Source organism: Littorina saxatilis, linkage group LG13, assembly GCF_037325665.1.
Source record: "Littorina saxatilis isolate snail1 linkage group LG13, US_GU_Lsax_2.0, whole genome shotgun sequence".
NCBI lineage: Eukaryota > Metazoa > Mollusca > Gastropoda > Littorinimorpha > Littorinidae > Littorina > Littorina saxatilis.
Window position 1 is genome coordinate 18,202,282 of NC_090257.1, and position 21,942 is coordinate 18,224,223.

Below are 21,942 nucleotides of genomic sequence, written 5' to 3' on the forward strand. Positions count from 1 at the left end.
AATGGATACACCAAATTTCGACCACGAAGCCTACCTCGGATATACGGAGATGGTGGACGAGCTCGGCGCAAGATTCTCCTGTACGATGACGAGTACAGGAAGCGCCAGGCTACCAGCGGGTTTGCATGGGGGACCCCCAACCCCCACCTGTCCACAGTGATTCTCCGTGATCGTACCCCAAAAGTTCCCGGTGTAACACGAAATTTTTACTCCACGAAAAAATTACTTCGGAGTAAATATTTCGTACGAAATTCTTACTCCGAGTACACTTTTCGTACGAGAAAAGAACTCCCCAAGGCACGAAAAATTTACTCCCTCCACGAAATTTTTACTCCCCATTTTTTTTTACTTCCAGTAAAAATCTAATACGCAAAAATGGGATGCGGGCGAAGGGATAATGCCAATAAGTGATCTCGCGCACACGAATGTCGCGCTACCCTCCTTCCACCCCTTCTACCACCAAGACTAACAGGGGACAAGGGAGTAAAAATTTCGTACACCTGGCATGGGAAGTTAAATTGCTTGTGTTAGGGTGAAGTAATTTATTCGTTATTTATTCGTCAGGGGAGTAACATTTTTGAACAAAATGTTTACTCGGAACTCACCTGTCTTGGGGAGTAATTTTCTCGTGTAATGGGGGAGTGCTTTTTTCGTAAAGGGAGTAACTTTTTCGTACGAAATGTTTACTCCGGAGTAAAAATCTCGTGGGAGTAATTTTCTCGTGTTACAGACAACAAAAGCGGCAAGGCCACGATAGGAAGCGGCGGTAATCGACGACCTGTTGAATTCAGTGGGAAAGAGGTGTGCCTGCAGTACACCAACAAAGGCTATAATTAAACGTTCCAACAACATACCTTTTTTTATTAAAATTTTTCGTTAATTTGATGGAAATATGCGGAAACCAGATTGCCGCCGCCTCAACTTTTTTTTAAGATCCAGGGATAACGTCATCAAAGAAATGCAGCGGGGAAAAACGTGAAAAATATCTCGGGAAACAATCTTGAAGATTTCACATGTAAAGTTTTATGAACATCTTTCAAGTAGTTTTTCAAGAATCGCACACACACACTGACGCACATACACACGCTCGCACGGACGCACGCAAGCACGCACGCACAAACACACACACACACACATACAAGCATATGGTCACAAACGAGGACTTGCTAATACACACATACGTGCATATGGTCACAAACGCGGACTTTGAGACCAAAGAAGAAACAGAGTTTAACGTCTTCAGAAGCTCCAAAACAATTTTTGGCGCCAAAAGATTTGATGGCTCATTTTGCCGCAAACCTTTGAAAAAAAAAAGGTGTTTTTTTTTCCAAAGGTTTGATTCCAAATGATCCATCAAATCTTTTGGCGCCAAAAACTTGTTTTGGAGCTTCTGAAGACGTTAGATCAATAAAACAAATGAGGACCCAGTTTTGGGTCCCCATTTTGGTTTAGGTCCAGGGGCGGATCAGTTGCTTTGTAAGGGGGGGTGCACTTTGAATCGAAAGTGAATGTGATGGGCGCAAAGCGCCCGAATTTGCTAGGGGGGTCCGGGGGCATGCCCCCCCGGAAAAAAATTTGGCTCAAAGAAGCAAAATGTTGCCATCTGGTGCCATTTAAACTTATAAATGGTCATAGAATCAGCTTTCCAAATTTTTTTATTTTTTATTTTTGCTGGAGGGAGGGTGCACGTGCACCCTGTGCACCCCCCTCGTCCGCCCCTGAGGTCCTCAATTTGAAGGTGTGCAACAGTTGCAAGTCCTGAATGGTGATCATCTGCTTACACACACACACACACACACACACACACACACACACAATCTTACACAAACACACACACACACACACAATCTTACACATACACACACACACTTTCACCCTCGTCTTGTTTCCAGTATACGCGTACCGGATTTCATTTTCTAAATGTAAAAACCACACCTTTTTTGCTCTCGTTAAAGTGTTGACGGTTCTTGTCCCGATGTCTCTCTTATCAGACAGACTTGCACACCGAACAAATAGCTACACTCGTGTTTGGGTCAAAATGTATCGCAATGTTTTTGCTATTCAAAGTTCATACCATTCACCGCTTTTCCGTTCTCAATTCTGCGATCACTGCATTGATTTGATTCTGTGCTTGTTCGACAAGTATACCAGCCGGCATGTCTAAAACAATTGTAGCAGGACTTGTGCTGGCTGTGCTGTCTACAGGTAGGATTGGAAAGAAGACGCGATGGTGTAGCTGGGAGTTAAAGCACGAGTGATCTGTGTAACAACTGTAAGCTAGTGGACAACTCGACTGACAAATCTTGAGCTGTGTTTTAGTGTGTGTGTGGGGGGGCGGTGTGGTGGTGGTGGTAACATGTTGGTATTCGTACGTGTGTGTGTGTGTGTGTGTGTGTGTGTGTGTGTGTGTGTGTGTGTGTGTGTGTGTCAGTGTGTGTGTGTGTGTGATTCATTACTATGATATAAAGTTTTGTTTGGTTTCGTTTAGTTTACTTTACTTTACTTTACTTTACTTTACTTTACTTTAAACATAGTCAGGTTTCGTTTAGTTTTTGTATAGTTGAATGAAATTAGTTTGGTTTAATTTGGTTTTATTTTTTATCAGCTTACTCTACTTTAAATGTCTTTCAGTTCAGTCGGATTCAGATTACATTTACATTTCTTTTCCTTTGTACATCACTGACGATATCGTGACTGCTTTCGAGTCCAGGTGCTGACGGCTTGCTGTGGTCCTCTGGCCTTCAGGACAACGCCGTGGTCTACGCATGCGCGGGAGGCACCCTTTCACTTCCGTGGAACCTGACTCTGTCGGGAGGAGACAGTATAGTGGACATCCAGTGGTTTTACTTGGGATTATCAGAGGAACTGATTGCAACAGAAGCACACGGAAATGTGTTGACAATGCCGGCGTTTTCAGGCCGCGTCCGAAAGATCAGCAATGTTGGAATAGATATTGACGGCATGCAAGTTCTGGACAAGGGAAACTACTCTGTTGAAATCGTCGGACGATCTGCAGCGGGTGATCTTGTCAACCTCCGTAGATCTGTTCACGTGTTCATCTTAGGTTGGTTACTTCGTAGGCCCTGTGTCTCATTCAGTGGAACCCCCTTTTGAAACCGCCACAAATCAGAGAAAATCAGGTCTTAAAAGGGGGGTTCCACTGTATCCCCATCTATAACACTCCTCCTTAAACATCTCTCTCCCTGTCTCTTTCTCTTCTTCGCTCTGTCTCTTTCAATCTCTCTTTCTTTTTACATTTAGTCAAGTTTTGATTTCCCTTTCTCTATCTCATGCACCAACATTCGCTTTCTTATGAATGCACCCATGCTTGTACCAACGCTGACACGCGCATACGTACACACACACACACACACAGACACACACATATATATATATATACACACACACACACACACACAAAAACACACACAAACATACATAAACACAAACACCACCACCCCCACCCTCACTCCCCCCCCCCCCCACCACACTGCCACACACTTTGCTTCTACATCATCAATTATTATTATTATTATTATTGTGATCATTTTTATGCGCCTAATCTAGATATAGCCCTAGGCGCTTACATATTAATTTCTGCCGTTTGAAATGGAATTTTTTACAGACAGACAGACAAACAGACATTTTTTTACACACAATATATAACGCATTCACATCGGCCAGTAAAGCTCAGTAGCCTATTAGGCGAGCATTCACCTTTCACGGCCTTTATTCCAAGTCAAACGGGTATTTGGTGGACATTTTTATCTATGCCTATACAATTTTGCCAGGAAAGACCCTTTTGTCAATCGTGGGATCTTTAACGTGCACACCCCAATGTAGTGTACACGAAGGGACCTCGGTTTTTGAGTCACTTGAGAAAAAGTGACTCTATGTAATCGGTCAGTGTTAGTCTGTCCGGCCGGCCGGCCGTAGACACCACCTTAACGTTGGACTTTTCTCGGAAACTATCAAAGCGATCGGGCTCATATTTTGTTTAGTCGTGACCTCCAATGACCTCTACACTTTAACGATGGTTTCGTTGACCTTTGACCTTTTTCAAGGTCACAGGTCAGCGTCAAAGGAAAAATTAGACATTTTATATCTTTGACAAAGTTCATCGGATGTGATTGAAACTTTGTAGGATTATTCTTTACATCAAAGTATTTACATCTGTAGCCTTTTACGAACGTTATCAGAAAAACAAGGGAGATAACTAGCCTTTTCTGTTCGGCAACACACAACTTAACGTTGGGCTTTTCTCGGAAACTATAAAAGTGACCGGGCTCAAATTTTATGTGAACGTGACTCCCAGTGACCTCTACACTTTGACGTCTGCTTTGGTGACCTTTGACCTTTTTCAAGGTCACAGGTATGTTCTTCAGGTATGCATTGTGTTGTGAATAGCAATTTCTTCCTGTCCATCTGATGCCTCATATAATATTCAGAACTGCGAAAGTGACTCGATCGAGCGTTTGCTCTTCTTGTTCGTCTCATCCGAAGGACTAGCACTTGAACCCACCACCTTGGTTAGGAAAGGGGAGAGAAAATAGCGGCCTGACCCAGGGTCGATCACGCAACCTCTCGCTTCATCAATTGCCCTGCTCCCATGATTTCCTCATTCTGTTACTGTAATGTTTCAATTTGTTTCACTTAGACGGGCTGCAGACAACAGACAACAACCTACACGTCACACAGCAGCCTGTGGCGGAGTACGACAACTCAACTGATCAGTACCACGTGGTTCTACGGTGTGGCACTTTTGAATATCCAACACAGCCTCCATTTGATGTGACCTGGGAGGTGAGAGCGTATAGTAGCCTATGGGTTACACGTTGGAGTGGATCAGGGGCGGATCGGGGGGGGGGGGTGCAATGGGTGCAATTGCACCCCCCCCCCAGCGGGACAAAAAAAAAAAAAAAAAAAAAAAAAGAAGAAAAAAAAAAGAAGAAAAATGTATCACCTGAAAATAGCACTTTACACGCTCAGATTGCACCAGATTGCACAATTTTGCTTCCTTTTTAAAAAAAAATTCCGGGGGGGCATGCCCCCGGACCCCCCTAGCATGCTCGGCGCTTCGCGCCTTCGCTGATAAGATACAAAAAAAATAAAAAAAAGAACTTTGCACCCCCCCCTTTCAAAACCCAGATCCGCCCCTGTGGATATTAACAATCTTGGTCGAAGTTTGCGGATCATGAAAAATGCGAGCTTCAGCATCCTATTTATTCCACCTTTGGTCTGTTTTTGTTTTTGTGGGGTTGGTTTTTTAAATAGAAAAGGTCAAAGTTTGATCATACCCTAATCTCTCTGCCAGTGTTCCTGCTCAAGCGACTGATAAATGCGCGGCTTAATATTTCCGTCAAAAGAATTCAATTCTGTTTATATTTTAACAGATGGTACTTGCGCATCAATCACATTTTTACATTGTTATTCTGCTGTGACGGTTAAGGCAGATATAAAGTCTAAAGCACAAAAACATCAAAATCGCCAAGACTAATTGAGTAACGCCAAAATGCCAGGACGACGACGGGTTGTAACCGCTTCAATGTCTTGGATTTGAGTCAGGGTTAGGGTAACGGGCTTTCAGACACTGATAGCGCCGCGTGTTTAAAAAAGGTAGATTTAGGTTCCAGAAAACAACCGAAGTCAAGGATTTTATATTGATTTGATTGTGTCCAAGCGGGTAGTTGTTCGTGTGAATGCGTTCTGTATGTGTTGTCCCCACCCCAGATATGTGTGTGTGTGTGTGTGTGTGTGTGTGTGTGTGTGTGTGTGCTTTGCGTGTACGAATACAGATTGTGTGTGTGTGTGTGTGTGTGTGTGTGTGTGTGTGTGTGTGTGTGTGTGTGTGTGTGTGCTTTGCGGCGTGCACGAATACAGATTGTGTATGTGTGTGTGTGTGTGGGTGTGTGTGTGTGTGTGTGTGTGTGTGTGTAAGCGTGTGCGTGTGTGCCAGTGTGTGTGTGTGTGGGGTGTTTCGATTAGTGAAGCACTGTGTTCACTTGCTTTAAACAAACACGTTCATTTTATCCTTAATTAAAACTAAAAACAACAGGCTAAGCAACGAATTTTTAAAAATGGTCCGAGTAAAAATAAACACAGACATTTCATTCTTCCCCCAGACCCCTTTAGGCCAGACAGAGCAGAGCTCCAGTTACAAGGACGGCACTTTCCTCCTGAAACTGCCCAACCCTGTGGAAGGGGGGACCTACACCTGCCGCCTACCTCCCTCTGCCGCCTGTCTCCATGGCAACGGGACAGGGGAGGCCACTCTGACGGTTGACAAGACGGAAGCTCGTCTGGCAGTTCTGGAGGCCCGTCAGGAGTCACTGGAGAACAAGAACAGCGACCTAACCAACAAGTACACCACCTTGAAATTGGAAAAGGACGCCTTGGAGAATCGAGTTGATGACCTTCAGGACAAGAACACGGCGCTCGCAGGTAAGCCGCCTGAAGTAATGTTGAGGTCACGCTGTTAATTCATAGCTCACAACTCAGAGGCATTTAAGCCTCCAATTTTGAAGAACCTGCCCTTGTAGGCATAACAAGTCATTTTAGATACCTTTGTAGTCACAGAATTAATTGTACGGATGCATTTAGTTTACATGGGGTTTAGAGGGAGAAACATGGGCGCCGCCGCCATTTTGGTGCTTTTTTTCGAAGGAAGGGAGACAACTCTGTCGATATCACGTGTGCGTTTTCTCTCCCATGGCAGTCATTTTCCTTGATCAAATGAATTATTAGGGCCCGGCTTAATTTTGGAGCTCAATCCGTCAACAAATTTCACGATAATTATACTTTGGCTTGATTACAAGGACTTGGATCAAAAATAAGTTTTTAAAAATGCCACTGGATAGTGAGCTATGAATTTACAACACAAAAGTTCAAGATTACCGGGCCTGTGAACTTGACTGTTCTAGTCTTTTCTTTTGGTTGCCTGTATGTACGTCCCCCCTTTTTTTTCTCTGAAGATTCGTCTGTTTTGATTTAGTTCCCCATCCCCCACCCCCACCATTTGTTCTTCTGGTTTATATTCGTCATGTCCACCATTATAAAGATTTGTGTAACGTTATATTATTCGGTCACGTAAAATAAGTTTTTGCTTAAAGTTCGTGTCCCAGTTGCATATATATTTGTTGTTGGTTTGTTTGCTTAACGCCCAGCCGACCACGAAGGGCCATATCAGGGCGGTGCTGCTTTGACATATAACGTGCGCCACACACAAGACAGAAGTCGCAGCACAGGCTTCGTGTCTCACCCAGTCACATTATTCTGACACCGGACCAACCAGTCCTAGCACTAACCCCATAATGCCAGACGCCGGGCGGAGCAGCCACTAGATTGCCAATTTTAAAGTCTTAGGTATGACCCGGCCGGGGTTCGAACCCACGACCTCCCGATCACGGGGCGGACGCCTTACCACTAGACCAACCGTGCCGGTTTGCATATAATTATATAGTCAATTGTTTCATGTCATGTATTGTAAATACAATTTTGTCTAAACCAACTTGACTGATGCAAAAGGAACACAAAGAAGCTAAAATAAAGCAAACCAACAGAAAATTAAGTCTGCTTCGAGTAGACCCGAAAAACTAAAAGGTCTATTTGGATCGTAGAAGTAAACAAAGGAACCAACGAGACAACTCACACACACACTTTAAAAAAAATATGAACAAGAAAAGCAGCGATGTCATTCCGCGAAATAAAATGTTTTGTTTGACGATTTGACTTGACCAGACTATACTGAGCATATTGTCAATGAAATATACCAGAGAGAGAGATAGAGACACACAGAGGGGGAGACAGAGACAGAGAGAAAGCGAGAGAGACAGAGAGAGACACACACAGAGGGTGAGACAGAGACAGAAAGAGAGAGACAGAGGGAGAGACAGAGACAGAGAGAGAGACACACAGAGGGAGAGAGAGAGAGAGAGACATAGAGGGAGAGACAGAGAGAGACACACACACAGAGGGAGAGACAGAGAGAGAGACACACCGAGGGAGAGAGAGAGAAAGAGACAGAGACAGAGACACACACAGAGGGAGAGACAGAGAGAGAGAAAGAGAGAGAGCGAATGTGTGTGTATATATGTGTGTGTGTGTGTGTGTGTGTGTGTGTGTGTGTGTGTGTGTGTATGTCTGTGTCTGTGTCTGTGATGGCGACGACGATGATAGTGACGACGTCGATGACCAAAAGACGAAGATGACGATACAACAACGACGACGACTACAATAACGATGATGACGACGACGACGATAATGATGATGATGGTGATGAACGACGACGACGATGAGGATGATGATGGGGATGACGAAGTTGACGACGATAATGCTGATGATGACGACGTCGACGATTATAATGATGATTATGACAATTGCGTCATGTTACAGGACTACTGAACCAGACAGTCAGCTTCCACGCCAGACTGCACGTAACTCAATACAATCTCCCCGTGGGGTCCAGTCTGATCCTGCCCAGGGTGCTCAATAACCATGGTAACGCCTACGACAACGACACCGGAAAGTTTACCGCGCCCTACACAGCCACCTACTGCTTCCTGGCGACCACAGAGGACGTCAATGTGAATGGCCGTTCAGCGTTGTCTCTGATGGTGGACGACACGGAGGTAGATTATACAGAAACGAGTGTAGCATTGACCTGGCAATCTGCGTCTCTCCACGCTGTCGTTCACCTCACCGCAGGGCAGGAGGCCTGGTTGAAAGTGCGAGTCAGTGATAATTATTTCGATACTTATGGAACCGCCTTCAGCGGTTTTCTGGTTGATCACTCATAAGAAACAAAGTTTATCAGACCAACAAGGCTCCTACAAGGCTCCCCATGGACGCATTTGCTTTGACTGAATATTTGATAAATATTTATAACGTAGCATCTACATCATACATAATATTTAAAGCTTTCAAAAATACAAACACTGATGTACAACAATTCGTGTTTCGAAAAATACTTAAAAGCATTTTCCAAATAAATATATCACGTGATTCAATATGTTTCTGTTCTGTCTCGTACGAACTTAACGAAGTGTGTTTTTGGGTCCCAAATATTGTATCTTCCCGTATATATTTACCCTTAATCCAGTCTTTATTTTTCTACTCATGTAATGTCTTTTCAAAATGAATTTAAAGTTACAAAAACATAAAAACAATGTTCAAAATGCAGCTTTCGGGATCTTTTTCTCTTGATAGGTATTTTAATAATCATTACATGAAAACTGTGTTGCTTTTATGCATCTGCGCACACACACACACACACACATACACACAAACGCACGCACGCACTGACGCAAACACACACACACACACACACTTACACTATGTACACATGCACGGGTGCACGCACCCGACACACAAGACACACACACACACACACACACACACACACACACACACACACACACACACACTCGATTTCCCACTCTATGTTATTGTTAAAACATTATTCAGTCAAAACTTGACTAAATGTAACAGGTCGCGTAAGGCGAAAATACAACATTTAGTCAAGTAGCTGTCGAACTCACAGAATGAAACGGAACGCAATGCAATTTTTCAGCAAAACCGTATACTCGTAGCATCGTCAGTCCACCGCTCATGGCAGTGAAATTGACAAGAAGAGCGGGGTAGTACTTGCGCTGAGAAGGATTGCACGCTTTTCTGTACCTCTCTTCGTTTTAACTTTCTGAGCGTGTTCTTAATCCAAACATATCAGATCTATATGTTTTTGGAATCAGGAACCGACACGGAATAAGATGAAAGTGTTTTTAAATTGATTTCGACAATTTAATTTTGATAATAATTTTTATATTTGTAATTTTCAGAGCTTGTTTTTAATCCAAATATAACATATTTATATGTTTTGGGGAATCAGAAAATGATGGAGAATAAGATGAACGTAAATTTGAATCGTTTTATAAAAATAATATTTTTTTTACAATTTTCAGATTTTTAATGATCAAAGTCATTAATTAATTTTTAAGCCACCAAGCTGAAATGCAATACCGAAGTCCGGGCTTCGTCGAAGAGTACTTGACCAAAATTTCAACCAATTTGGTTGAAAAATGAGAGCGTGACAGTGCCGCCTCAACTTTCACGAAAAGCCGGATATGACGTCATCAAAGACATTTATCCAAAAAAAGAAAAAAAACGTTCGGGGATATCAATCCCAGGAACGTTCATGGAAAATTTCATAAAGATCGGTCCAGTAGTTTGGTCTGAATCGCTCTACACACACGCACACACACACACACACACGCACATACACCACGACCCTCGTTTCGATTCCCCCTCGATGTTAAAGGCAGAGTAAGCCTCCCGTAAACCATCACAGATACGGTCAGGCTTTTACACACAGTACAAACACCCTTTCATTTAAACACTCACCAATTGAGAACATCCTAGGTGCCCTCCGTAAAGAGCGAACAATTTTCAAAGAATTTATTTTTGCGTGGTTTATCTTACCCCTGAGCCATCGTGAACCCGTGTGATCCAGTTTTCCCTTTTCACAATGCAGTCGTCATAGTTAGTCATTTGAATGCGACTCGACGTGAGCTTATCTACAATAGCACGTTTTTTTATGCACGAAACAACGGCTGTGGTTCACAAGAACTCTAGCGATGGCTTTTGACTGTTGAGAGGAACGGCGATTTGCACTGATAAACCGGCCGTCGTCTGCTACGACCCTTGCGTGACCCTGCTTCCGGGCTTTTCTTTTTTTAAACTTTCACAACTTCGAATTGTTCTGATCTTGTCTTGATGAAAAACGAATTCTTTTATGATTAAAGAATGTTTGTGTAACAAGCTGTCAATTTATTATTTAGATTTTAAAAGTTAGGTCTAGCGCAAAAACGAGGCGCCGTTGTTGTTAACGGAACAAGTCTACGAAAATAAATTCTTGGAAAATGTCTCACGCTCGACAGAAAGCAGCCAGGATGTTCCCGTTCGGTGAGCGTTCAAATGGAAGTATGCTTGTACTGTATTTAGACGCTCGGGGAGCTCTGTGATGGTTTACGGGAGGCTTACTGTGCCTTTAAAACATTTAGTCAAAACTTGACTAAATGTAAAAAGCTAATGGGCGTGAAATATCTAGCTGTTTGAGGCGTCGCTTGAATTTTATCAGCTCACACAAACGAACACTGATACACAACTTTTTGTCTGTTGTCATTTTTGAAGTGTGTGTGTGTGTGTGTGTGTGTGTGTTTGTGTGTGTGTGTGTGTGTGTGCGTAGTGGCGTGCGTGCGTGCGTGCATGCGGGAGTGTTTCTGCGATGTATCACTAGATCTACATGCTTACATTGTCAGGTGTATAGCTAGCCCATTTCATCGCCTATACATAAATCACTTAATTACATCGAACAAGACACATGAATATGTCCGTTGTGTCACAATTGTGTCCGTCGTGTCACGACTGAGATCGTGACACGATGGACCGTGACACGATGGACAAATTTCAACAAAAATAATATTGAATGCTCCCTGTTTCAAATTTGATTGCAATTTCAAATCTAGATAGTTAAGTGTCCCAAAGTCCCACGTATTGGATGTGATTTGAGCACATTTCAAGTTTTAATCACTAACACACACCCCGTGACACGATGGACATAAAATATTTGTAATACTCACTTTGACAACTTCAGGACACCAATAAAATAAGACGTAAAGGCCACGCGGCGATAGGTTTTTCCTGAAAGGAGGCGACGAAAGGGCGCGATCTTGGTTACATTTAAAATTACGAAAACAGGGACCAGTCATTGTTTTTCAGTCGCGTTCAGTAAACGTGACACGACGGACATAAAAAGTGAAGACAATCTTTTATTTTCGTTTCATAAATAAAGTATAAAAGGACATTAAAAAAGCTGCTCACAGATCAGTTTGTGTTCTAAAAAACAATTTTTTGAATATTTTTTCATTCATGTACGATTTTTTTCTGACGATCTACAGACATTTGAAATTTTGCCTTCTAACCAAAAGACACCCCCTTTTTGACACCCTTGCTTACCATTTGGCCTTGAAAAGTATAAGGTAAACACAAATAACGCAAAACTCTTGACCAGTTTGCTAAGGACATTTTGAAGAAGACATTAACCCGAATTTCAGTACAATTGGAGCACTGTGTGAAGCTCTGAATTTTTTTGAAGTTCAAAGACACGTTTTTGCCTCAAAATTGAAAAACCGTCAAATACAAGTTCTTCAGAAGTGACATTTCTTCGGGTCTACTAGTTTCAGGCCAGATTCTTGCATTCTCTCAACAATTTGTTTGAATCTCTTCATGTTCTCTTCAAACTTTCTTGAAAACACTACCAGTTCGTCCAGGAATATTAAGCATATCTTCAAGTTGTAGTCGCTGAACTTGACTGAATACTCCAAACACAAGAGCCAGTAAATTATTATACTTTAGAAACTCTAAATCTAGAGTCTTGGTTTCAGGTAGAACTGGTAGGGACATATCCTTGGATCACTGCTCGATAAATAATCTTTTCACACCATCTCACTCTTGGCCGAACACTTATTATCTCGCTCTTTACAGTATACTACCGCCATGGTTTATCCACAAACCTAGGACGGGTTCGACTGGGGATAAAGGGAGAGGACCATGCATAGGCTCACACGTCTGCACCACTGGGAGCTCCACTGTAGGTATAGATGTCTCACTCTCAGGCTGATTTTCTTCATTGATGACCTGTTGTTGTGTCAGTTCTTCATGTTGCTGACGCACGTGTCCTGGATCAGTTTTGACTATTGCAACCTGATCACACTTACACGTGAGTTTATCCCGAAGGTTGTGCAACTCCAACTTCATCTGAAATCTGTCATCCTGTAGCCGTTGTTTTGTCTTGAGTTCTTTTTTCAATCGTTTCTCCAGTCCTTCGATGATGGGATCGAGCATTGGTGTCACCTTGACCTCAGCAACCGCAACGTTCTCCGTATGGCTGCTCTTCTCACAGAGAGGCCGCTTGGCTAGGAACTGGGTGGCCGAGTGGTAACGCACTTGCGCTCGGAATCGAGAGGTTGCGTGTTCGACCCTGGGTCAGGCCGCTATTTTCTCCCCCCTTTCCTAACCTAGGTGGTGGGTTCAAGTGCTAGTCTTTCGGATGAGACGAAAAACCGAGGTCCCTTCGTGTACACTACATTGGGGTGTGCACGTAAAAGATCCCACGATTGACAAAAGGGTCTTTCCTGGCAAAATTGTATAGGCATAGATAAAAATGTCCACCAAAATACCCGTGTGACTTGGAATAATAGGCCGTGAAAAGTAGGATATGCGCCGAAATGGCTGCGATCTGCTGGCCGATGTGAATGCGTGATGTATTGTGTAAAAAAATTCCATCTCACACGGCATAAATAAATCCCTGCGCCTTGAATAAAAATTGAAAAGAAAAAAAAAAAATCCCTGCGCTTAGAACTGTACCCACGGAATACGCGCGATATAAGCCTCATATTGATTGATTGATTGATTGGCGGCTGCTAACTGTTGACTAACTCTTAGTTCGCTGGGCTGTCGCCATGACAACGTGCCGACGCACCTCACGCTTGGCTGGACACCTGCTCTGTAGATGACTGTGACGACCACAAATCCAGAAGCGTGGCTTGGAAGACGGTATAGCCACTGCCTTGAGGCAACTTTGGGGACTGCAGGCAAGCGTTGGTTTAACTTAGCCAACAACTCTGCCGATTCTACATTCAGTGCATTGACTTGTACCTGCACTGCCTCCTTCATGGCAGAGCTCTTCTCTGTAGCAGTAGTCCTTGCTTGGTTCACCTCCTCAAAGTCTTCTCGCATCCACCTGAGGGCGTCAGCACGGACTACAGCAAAGCGATTCTCTCACATTGTCTCACAAAGCGCATGAGATGCTGTCACAGCGCAGGCAAATTATAGTCCATAAATAAAACAATCTCGGAGAACAACCTCTTTAACTGTATCAGGAACAGCAGCATTCAGCTTCACCTGCAGAATGACCTCCTCTTGACTCTGACAGCGCCTGCAGAACGACAACATATGTGTAGTAACACTGATGTGGTCGCCAAACTGAGTGTTCTGCAGGATGGTCATGACCAAGTCAGCAGTGGCGGTCTCATGTGGGGGACGCAGGTTGATCTCTCTACTGGCCGAGCACCAGCAATGGACTGTATACTTGTGGTCTCTTTTGACAATAAGTTTGAAGGGGGAGGTTTTGATGTTTTCTTTTATAATTATTGGTCAGATATTTTCTCTGACATTCCATGTCAATGTGATTATGTACATCAGCTATGATGGATGTAATTACTTGTACACAATCCTGATTTAAAATTGATTTTGTTTGTTTGTTTGCTTAACGCCCACCATATCAGGGCGGTGCTGCTTTGACATATAACGTGCGCCACACACAAGACAGAAGTCGCAGCACAGGCTTCATGTCTCACCCAGTCACATTATTCTGACACCGGACCAACCAGTCCTAGCACTAACCCCATAATGCCAGACGCCAGGCGGAGCAGCCACTAGATTGCCAATTTTAAAGTCTTAGGTATGACCCGGCCGGGGTTCGAACCCACGACCTCCCCCCGATCACGGGGCGGACGCCTTACCACTAGGCCAACCGTGCCGGTTTAAATTTGATTAAAAAAAAGGTGTTTTGAAACTTTGGGGATAATCTTTTTTAAATGTACCTGTGATCGTGTTTTATTTGGTTCCACATGAGGTCTGGGTTGTGTTCATACTTCATGATGTGGACATGGTCTTGTACTTTCTTGTCTCTCGGGTAACGTTGATGATAATGATTCATTTAATGGGACCGGAGGTATCTTAAAGCCACATCTTCTCGTGAACAGTTCGGTTCACCATCCCAGATGGCCAGCCTTCAACATACGATTGTTTGTTTGCTTAACGCCCAGCCGACCACGAAGGGCCATATCAGGGCGGTGCTGCTTTGACATTGGCGTGCGCCACGCACAAGACAGAAGTCGCAGCACAGGCTTCATGTCTCACCCAGTCACATTATTCTGACACCGGACCAACCAGTCCTAGCACTAACCCCATAATGCCAGACGCCAGGCCGGAGCAGCCACTAGATTGCCAATTTTAAAGTCTTAGGTATGACCCGGCCAGGACGGTTCGAACCCACGACCTCCCGATCATGGGGCGGACGCCTTACCACTAGGCCAACCGTGCCGGTTTTAACATGCGATACGGCCATCCCACCACATGATCACATACCACAAAGTTACCAGACTGCCATGGGTTCTCTGTCTGCACAGCAGACATTTTTATTAATTAATTTTGCATTAAGAATTTACCAACTTACCACAGCAAGTGGTACTGTTGTTGATTTTTGGTATGTGTCCAAATGGAGAGAAGGTTAAGGCTTTAAGGTACCTTCCTTCCTTTTTATATTTAGTCAAGTTTTGACTAAATATTTTAACATCGAGGGGGAATCGAAACGAGGGTCGTGGTGTATGTGCGTGTGTGTGTGTATGTGTGTGTGTGTGTGTGCGTGCGTGCGTGCGTGTAGAGCGATTCAGACTAAACTACTGGACCGATCTTTATGAAATTTTACATGAGAGTTCCTGGGATTGATATCCCCGAACGTTTTTTTCTTTTTTTCGATAAATGTCTTTGATGACGTCATATCCGGCTTTTCGTGAAAGTTGAGGCGGCACTGTCACGCTCTCATTTTTCAACCAAATTGGTTGAAATTTTCGTCAAGTAGTCTTCGACGAAGCCCGGACTTCGGTATTGCATTTCAGCGTGGTGGCTTAAAAATTAATTAATGACTTTGGTCATTAAAAATCTGAAAATTGTAAAATAAAAATTATAAAACGATCCAAATTTACGTTTATCTTATTCTCCATCATTTTCTGATTCCAAAAACATATAAATATGTTATATTTTGATTAAAAACAAGCTCTGAAAATTAAAAATATAAAAATTATTATCAAAATTAAATTGTCGAAATCAATTTAAAAACACTTTCATCTTATTCCTTGTCGGTTCCTGATTCCAAAAACATATAGATATGATATGTTTGGATTAAAAACACGCTCAGAGAGTTAAAACGAAGAGAGGTATAGAAAAGCGTGCTATCCTTCTCAGCGCAACTACTAAACCGCTCTTCTTGTCAATTTCACTGCCTTTGCCATGAGCATGAGCGGTGGACTGACGATGCTACGAGTATACGGTCATTGCGTTCAGTTTCACTGTTCTGTGAGTTCGACAGCTACTTGACTAAATGTTGTATTTTCGCCTTACGCGACTTGTTACATTTAGTCAAGTTTTGACTAAATGTTTTAACATAGAGGGGGAATCGAAACGAGGGTCGTGGTGTATGTGTGTGTGTGCGTGCGTGCGTGTGTGTAGAGCGATTCAGACCAAACTACTGGACCGATCTTTATGAAATTTTCCATGAGAGTTCCTGGGATTGATATCCCCGAACGTTTTTTTCGTTTTTTTGATAAATGTCTTTGATGACGTCATATCCGGTTTTTCGTGAAAGTTGAGGCGGCACTGTCACGCTCTCATTTTTCAACCAAATTGGTTGAAATTTTCGTCAAGTAGTCTTCGACGAAGCCCGGACTTCGGTATTGCATTTCAGCTTGGTGGCTTAAAAATTAATTAATGACTTTGGTCATTAAAAATCGGAAAATTGTAAAAAAAAATATATTTTTTATAAAACGATTCAAATTTACGATCATCTTATTCTCCATCATTTTCTGATTCCAAAAACATATAAATATGTTATATTTAGATTAAAAACAAGCTCTGAAAATTAAATATATAAAAATTATTATCAAAATTAAATTGTCGAAATCAATTTAAAAACACTTTCATCTTATTCCTTGTCGGTTCCTGATTCCAAAAACATATAGATATGATATGTTTGGATTAAAAACACGCTCAGGAAGTTAAAACGAAGAGAGGTACAGAAAAGCGTGCTAACCTTCTCAGCGCAACTACTAAACCGCTCTTCTTGTCAATTTCACTGCCTTTGCCATGAGCGGTGGACTGACGATGCTACGACGAGTATACGGTCTTGCTGAAAATTTGCATTGCGTTCCGTTTCATTCTGTGAGTTCGACAGCTACTTGACTAAATGTTGTATTTTCGCCTTACGCGACTTGTTACATTTAGTCAAGTTTTGACTAAATGTTTTAACGTAGAGGGGGAATCGAGACGAGGGTCGTGGTGTATGTGTGTGTGTGTGTCTGTGCGTGTGTGTGGAGCGATTCAGACCAAACTACTGGACCGATCTTTATGAAATTTGACATGAGAGTTCCTGGGAATGATATCCCCGGACGTTTTTTCCTGTTTTTCCACAAATACCTTTGATGACGTCATATCCGGCTTTTTGTAAAAGTTGAGGCGGCACTGTCACACCCTCATTTTTCAATCAAATTGATTGAAATTTTGGCCAAGCAATTTTCGACGAAGGCCGGACTTCGCTATTGCATTTCAGCTTGGTGGCTTAAAAATTAATCAATGACTTTGGTCATTAAAAATCTGAAAATTGTTAAAAAAAAATTTATAAAACGATTTAAATTTACGTTCATCTTATTCTTCATCATTTTCTGATTCCAAAAACATATAAATATGTTATATTTGGATTACAAAGAAGCTCTGAAAATTAAAAATATAAAAATTATGATCAAAATTAAATTTTCGAAATCAATTTAAAAACACTTTCATCTTATTCCTTGTCGGTTCCTGATTCCAAAAACATATAGATCTGATATGTTTGGATTAAAAACACGCTCAGAAAGTTAAAACGAAGAGAGGTACAGAAAAGCGTGCTATCCTTCTTAGCGCAACTACTACCCCGCTCTTCTTGTCAATTTCACTGCCTTAGCCACGAGCGGTGGACTGACGATGCTACGAGTATACGGTCTTGCTGAAAAATTGCATTGTGTTCAGTTTCATTCTGTGAGTTTGACAGCTTGACTAAATGTTGTATTTTCGCCTTACCCGACTTGTTTATACTGCTGTGACAAACTTTTTTTTCTCTCCACTGAAAGTACATCATTTATTATAAAAGCAATGGATGATTTAATTACTTGTGTGTCAAGGCAATCAACAAATCTAGTCTTGGTTGTGCTTTGAGCCAGTAATTTGTGCTGGACATTTTCTGTCAGCAACACTTACCCTATGAACTCTTGCATGTATCAACTTTGTATTATTTTGTGTGTGGTTATCTATAGCATTTTACTTATGCTTTGTGATGAATACAAATTTTGCTAAAATTACTCGTTTGCATTTCTCAATGCGTGACTTCTTCTTTTCGATCGCCTATCACACTTGGAGTCCAGATCTTGAGATATAATTAGTGGTCCTCTGCAGCGCAGCCACTGGCCCGTACAGCTTGTTGTGCAGGGACTCCGGCAATGGCCAGATTTCCTCTCTCAGCACCTGGTGGCTCCTACAGTCTTGTAGGATGTGGGCCGTGTCCTGCTCTGCTTCTCCACAAGAACACATGGGGGAGGGCACAACATGCAGCTTCCCGTGGAGATGCTGGTTAAGTCTGTTGTGTCCCGTTCTCAGGCGGAAGATGACCACCTGCTGTGGTCTGGATAGCAGGTGGTAGCTGTCCTGTGGCTGGGGCGTCCTGTGCAGAGACTTAATGATGGTCTTCATCTCTGTCAGGCTCACAGGGTTGTTCTCTTGCTCATCTTCTGCACCCAGCTTTGCCATCCTGTCCGCCTCTTCGTTTCCTTGTACACCACAGTGGGAGGGGATCCATTGCAGTACTGTCCTCAGGCTCTTGATGTTGTGTAGAGCGTGTTCCAGCTGAGGCAGTTTGCTACTGGTCATTGCTTGTAGTACTGACAGAGCGTCAGTCAGGAAGACCACCTGGTTGTCATGGACTCTGTCGTTGATGGTGTATGCTGCATGGATCAGTGCTTGTACCTCAGCTCTGTAGTTTGTACAGTGGAGGCCTGTTGGTATAGCCTCTGCTTGCCTCTCTCCACTGGGGTACTGGACATACACCCCCGCTCCTCCATTTTTGACGGCCTCTGTGGCTGACCCATCAGTATACACCCGTATCCATGCTTCTTGGGGGTACCTTTCTTCAAGCATGGCAAGAGTCAGGGCTTTTTTCGTCGCATTGCTCTGCTCGTCCTTTGTTGTGAGGTAGGGGACACTGGTCTGTATGTCCAGGTTTCCTTGTCTGTCTTCCCAGGGTGGGGCGTCAAGGGAGAAAGATGGTGGCTCCACTAGCTCTGGCATCTCTGTCTGATGTTTCTTCTGCAAAGCCCTTGCCTCCAGAGCGAAGCTTGATCTTTTCAGCCTGCCTAAGGACATCTTCTTGAGTCTGTCACTCATTGGATGGTCATGAGTGCACTGGTACTTGGTGGCTTGTACCATTGTTTTGCAGTCTCGCCTTTTGCTCAGTGGAGGAATGCCAGTCACCTGTTCCATCTTCTGTATGGGTGTTGATTTCATTGCGCCCGTGATGATTCTCAGCGCTTGGTTCTGTACTTTGTCTAGGGCCTGCTGGTGTGTCTTGGCTGCTGTTGCCCAAGAGCTTGATCCGTACTCGAGGTGCGGTTCAATGCGTGACAGTTTGTGTGTGTGCGTGTGTTTCAGCCAGGTAACATTCAATCTGGAAAAGTTTCAAGTAGACCTTTCATTGGATATCAACAATAATGATCTCGGTAGGCAGTCATGCAAAAGCATTCTTCATGATCCACCAACTTCGACCATTATTTTGTATATACCCAGCATGTTACCTCTACTTATTTTAACTTTATTTCATATATATATAAATAGGTGTGGTATTACTAGCTTAAAAGAAATAACAGAGTTGCCTCTCCTGTCTTACCGATCCGTTATCACTCGAGCAAATATTGAAATAGCTGTAAATTCACATCTTGAAATAAGCAACATGTTTTCCTTTCTAACTTTCAAAAGGGTACCATATACCAGACGCAAAAACTGGTGTTATGAAATTGGTCAGAGAAGCAGTATGTGTTGGAGCTATATAAACAAGTGACTGACCTTTTTTTTTTTTACCGGTCAGTTACCAATCCATGGAAGATTACTCACAAATGATGCCGAGTGTGGTTGTGTTGTCTGTATGTTGCATATGTGCCTTATGAAAAAGGGTCACCTAATGTTGAACTCTTTAGCACCCAAAATCAAGACGATTTATAATGTACACTTGCCAAGTAGGCGATCACTTTCTCAACTTCTGTTCACCTGGTCATTGTAGTTGCCTGCAAGAGTGTCAGTGGGCAACCATCTTGCTCATGCATGCAATGTTTATTCTGCACCACCTCTATGTTACGGACTTCAGTGGGTTTTGTTGTTTGTTAACCTGGATGAATTACACCATACCTGTCAAACAATACAACACACATGTTCACCAAAACATCATAGTGCACAAACAAATTAGAAAACAAACAAAGACCAGTGTGTTTTGAGTTGACTTTTAATGTTCTTTTCTTCATTAAGTTTCATAAATAAGTGCATGTAATTTTCATAGGGTGAGATGTTTCTTCACAACTGTCCCAGCAGTTTGCAGTGCACCCGTATTCAACAGTACCAAGCGCACAAGTACCAACACAAGTGCCTTTGTACTGCAATGCGTCCCACAGACTTGTTCTTACGGTGTTCATCAGACAATGACCCAATTTTTGAAGATACTTCAAACAGTTGAGAGCTTGCAGTTCTGCTTTCTCTATTTTTTTCTATCCAAGTTGAATAGTTGACATTGCACACAGATGGGGTTGCGAAGCGTAGCATGGAGCATAGGAGCGCTGTTGGCATGGAGTGGTGTTGTAGCGTACACAGGACAGGACGAAGACAGACACGACAAAGACAGCTAATCTTCAGCAGGTGGGTTACTGAAACAGAAAACAAACTAATTAGATGAAATTCATGACCTCTCAACGTAAACCCTGGGGAAAAATCACAGGATCACATTGTGAAGTATAGGCAGACCTGTTTACCCTAAACCCGAGGCAAGAGTACTTTCCCAAAAAGTTGAGTGTATTTTTAAACAAGAGGCAAAGCCTTCAAGGCTCACGTAAGAAATCGACAAACAGTAACACAAACTCAATCACTCCGTCACACATACACACACACAGTAAGCATAGGTGACACTGTGCAAGAAAGCGAGACACTAGATCTAGATCTGTCTGTCTGCATGTAGCCTACTTACAGACACGACTGCCAACTAGTCTCGGCCCGCTCAAAATAACAATGACCGAGACATTCCTTCGCGTGACATCTAACCCTCTTACGCCATAATGTGACGTCTTCAAATGACGAAATGTTAAAGTTTCTACCACAGACATACACACGCACGCACATACGCACGCACAGACAGACAAAGTTACGATCGCATAGGCTACACTTCGTGAGCCAAAAAGTTGGTGTACTTTGCAAGCAAAGCCATATGGGCTAGGGAAAATGTACGCATGGGTGCAAACGTGTTTGTGTAAGAATAGCTTGCAGCGGATTTCTTTGCAGCAACCTTGTCCAGGTGAGTTTTGGAACTGCAGTGTCGTTCGATGTCATATTTCCCAGCATGGGCAACGGAGAAATCTGATTTACAATACTTGCAGTGTGCATGACTTTTTCCCACAGTCGACTCCACAATTCCTGGCTCTTTCTTATATTTCTCGAAGAAAATCTGCTGTTTCTGCTGTTTAAACTTGGTACAGTCATCCAAAACTGGCACATTTTTCCGCTTCATTTTGCCACGATTGTCCAGACGATCGCACGTGCCAACAACTGAATGAGGTTTCCACAGCTGAAGACTCACAGGGTTATCTCCCCTAGACCAACACCGGTATCAGTTGTACCATCCCGTACTCAGCACACCAACACCAGAAAACGTATTCTAGACTTTTTCTTAGTCGTATTTTGTGCGTGTGTCGCGTATTGTCGTACCGATAATAATTTGGCGTACAAAATACGCCCAAATCGTACTGGTAAACAGGTCTGTATAGCGGACAG

General features: G+C 42.9%; 2 protein-coding genes across 3 annotated transcripts in view; one reads left to right on the plus strand and one right to left on the minus strand.

Annotated features, from left to right (window-relative positions):
- The window catches only part of LOC138983798 (translationally-controlled tumor protein homolog), a 140,415-nt gene that overhangs the window by 101,173 nt on the left and 17,300 nt on the right, over window positions 1-21,942 (minus strand). Inside the window, exon 6 of one of the 2 annotated variants that reach the window (XM_070357128.1) lies at window positions 20,393-20,825. The exons of the other annotated variant lie outside the window; for it this stretch is intronic. Coding sequence (XP_070213229.1) covers window positions 20,823-20,825 — 3 coding nt within the window. The 3' untranslated portion in view covers window positions 20,393-20,822. Of the gene's footprint in view, window positions 1-20,392; window positions 20,826-21,942 lie in introns of those variants that run through there. 2 annotated transcript variants of the gene reach the window in all.
- LOC138983795 (uncharacterized) lies at window positions 2,039-9,005 on the plus strand. The gene is made up of 5 exons (XM_070357124.1): window positions 2,039-2,205; window positions 2,711-3,064; window positions 4,658-4,803; window positions 6,123-6,441; window positions 8,392-9,005. Exons 1-5 carry the CDS (start codon window positions 2,157-2,159, stop codon window positions 8,793-8,795), a joined length of 1,272 nt encoding a protein of 423 aa, XP_070213225.1. The 5' UTR covers window positions 2,039-2,156; the 3' UTR covers window positions 8,796-9,005.

Bases quoted from the DNA above. Each gene is read 5' to 3' on its own strand.
- LOC138983795 (XM_070357124.1), top strand. From the start codon at position 2,157: ATGTCTAAAACAATTGTAGCAGGACTTGTGCTGGCTGTGCTGTCTACA. The intron at 3,065-4,657 runs GTTGGTTACTTC...TGTTTCACTTAG, and splicing joins TGTTCACGTGTTCATCTTAG to ACGGGCTGCAGACAACAGAC. The intron at 6,442-8,391 runs GTAAGCCGCCTG...GTCATGTTACAG, and splicing joins CAAGAACACGGCGCTCGCAG to GACTACTGAACCAGACAGTC.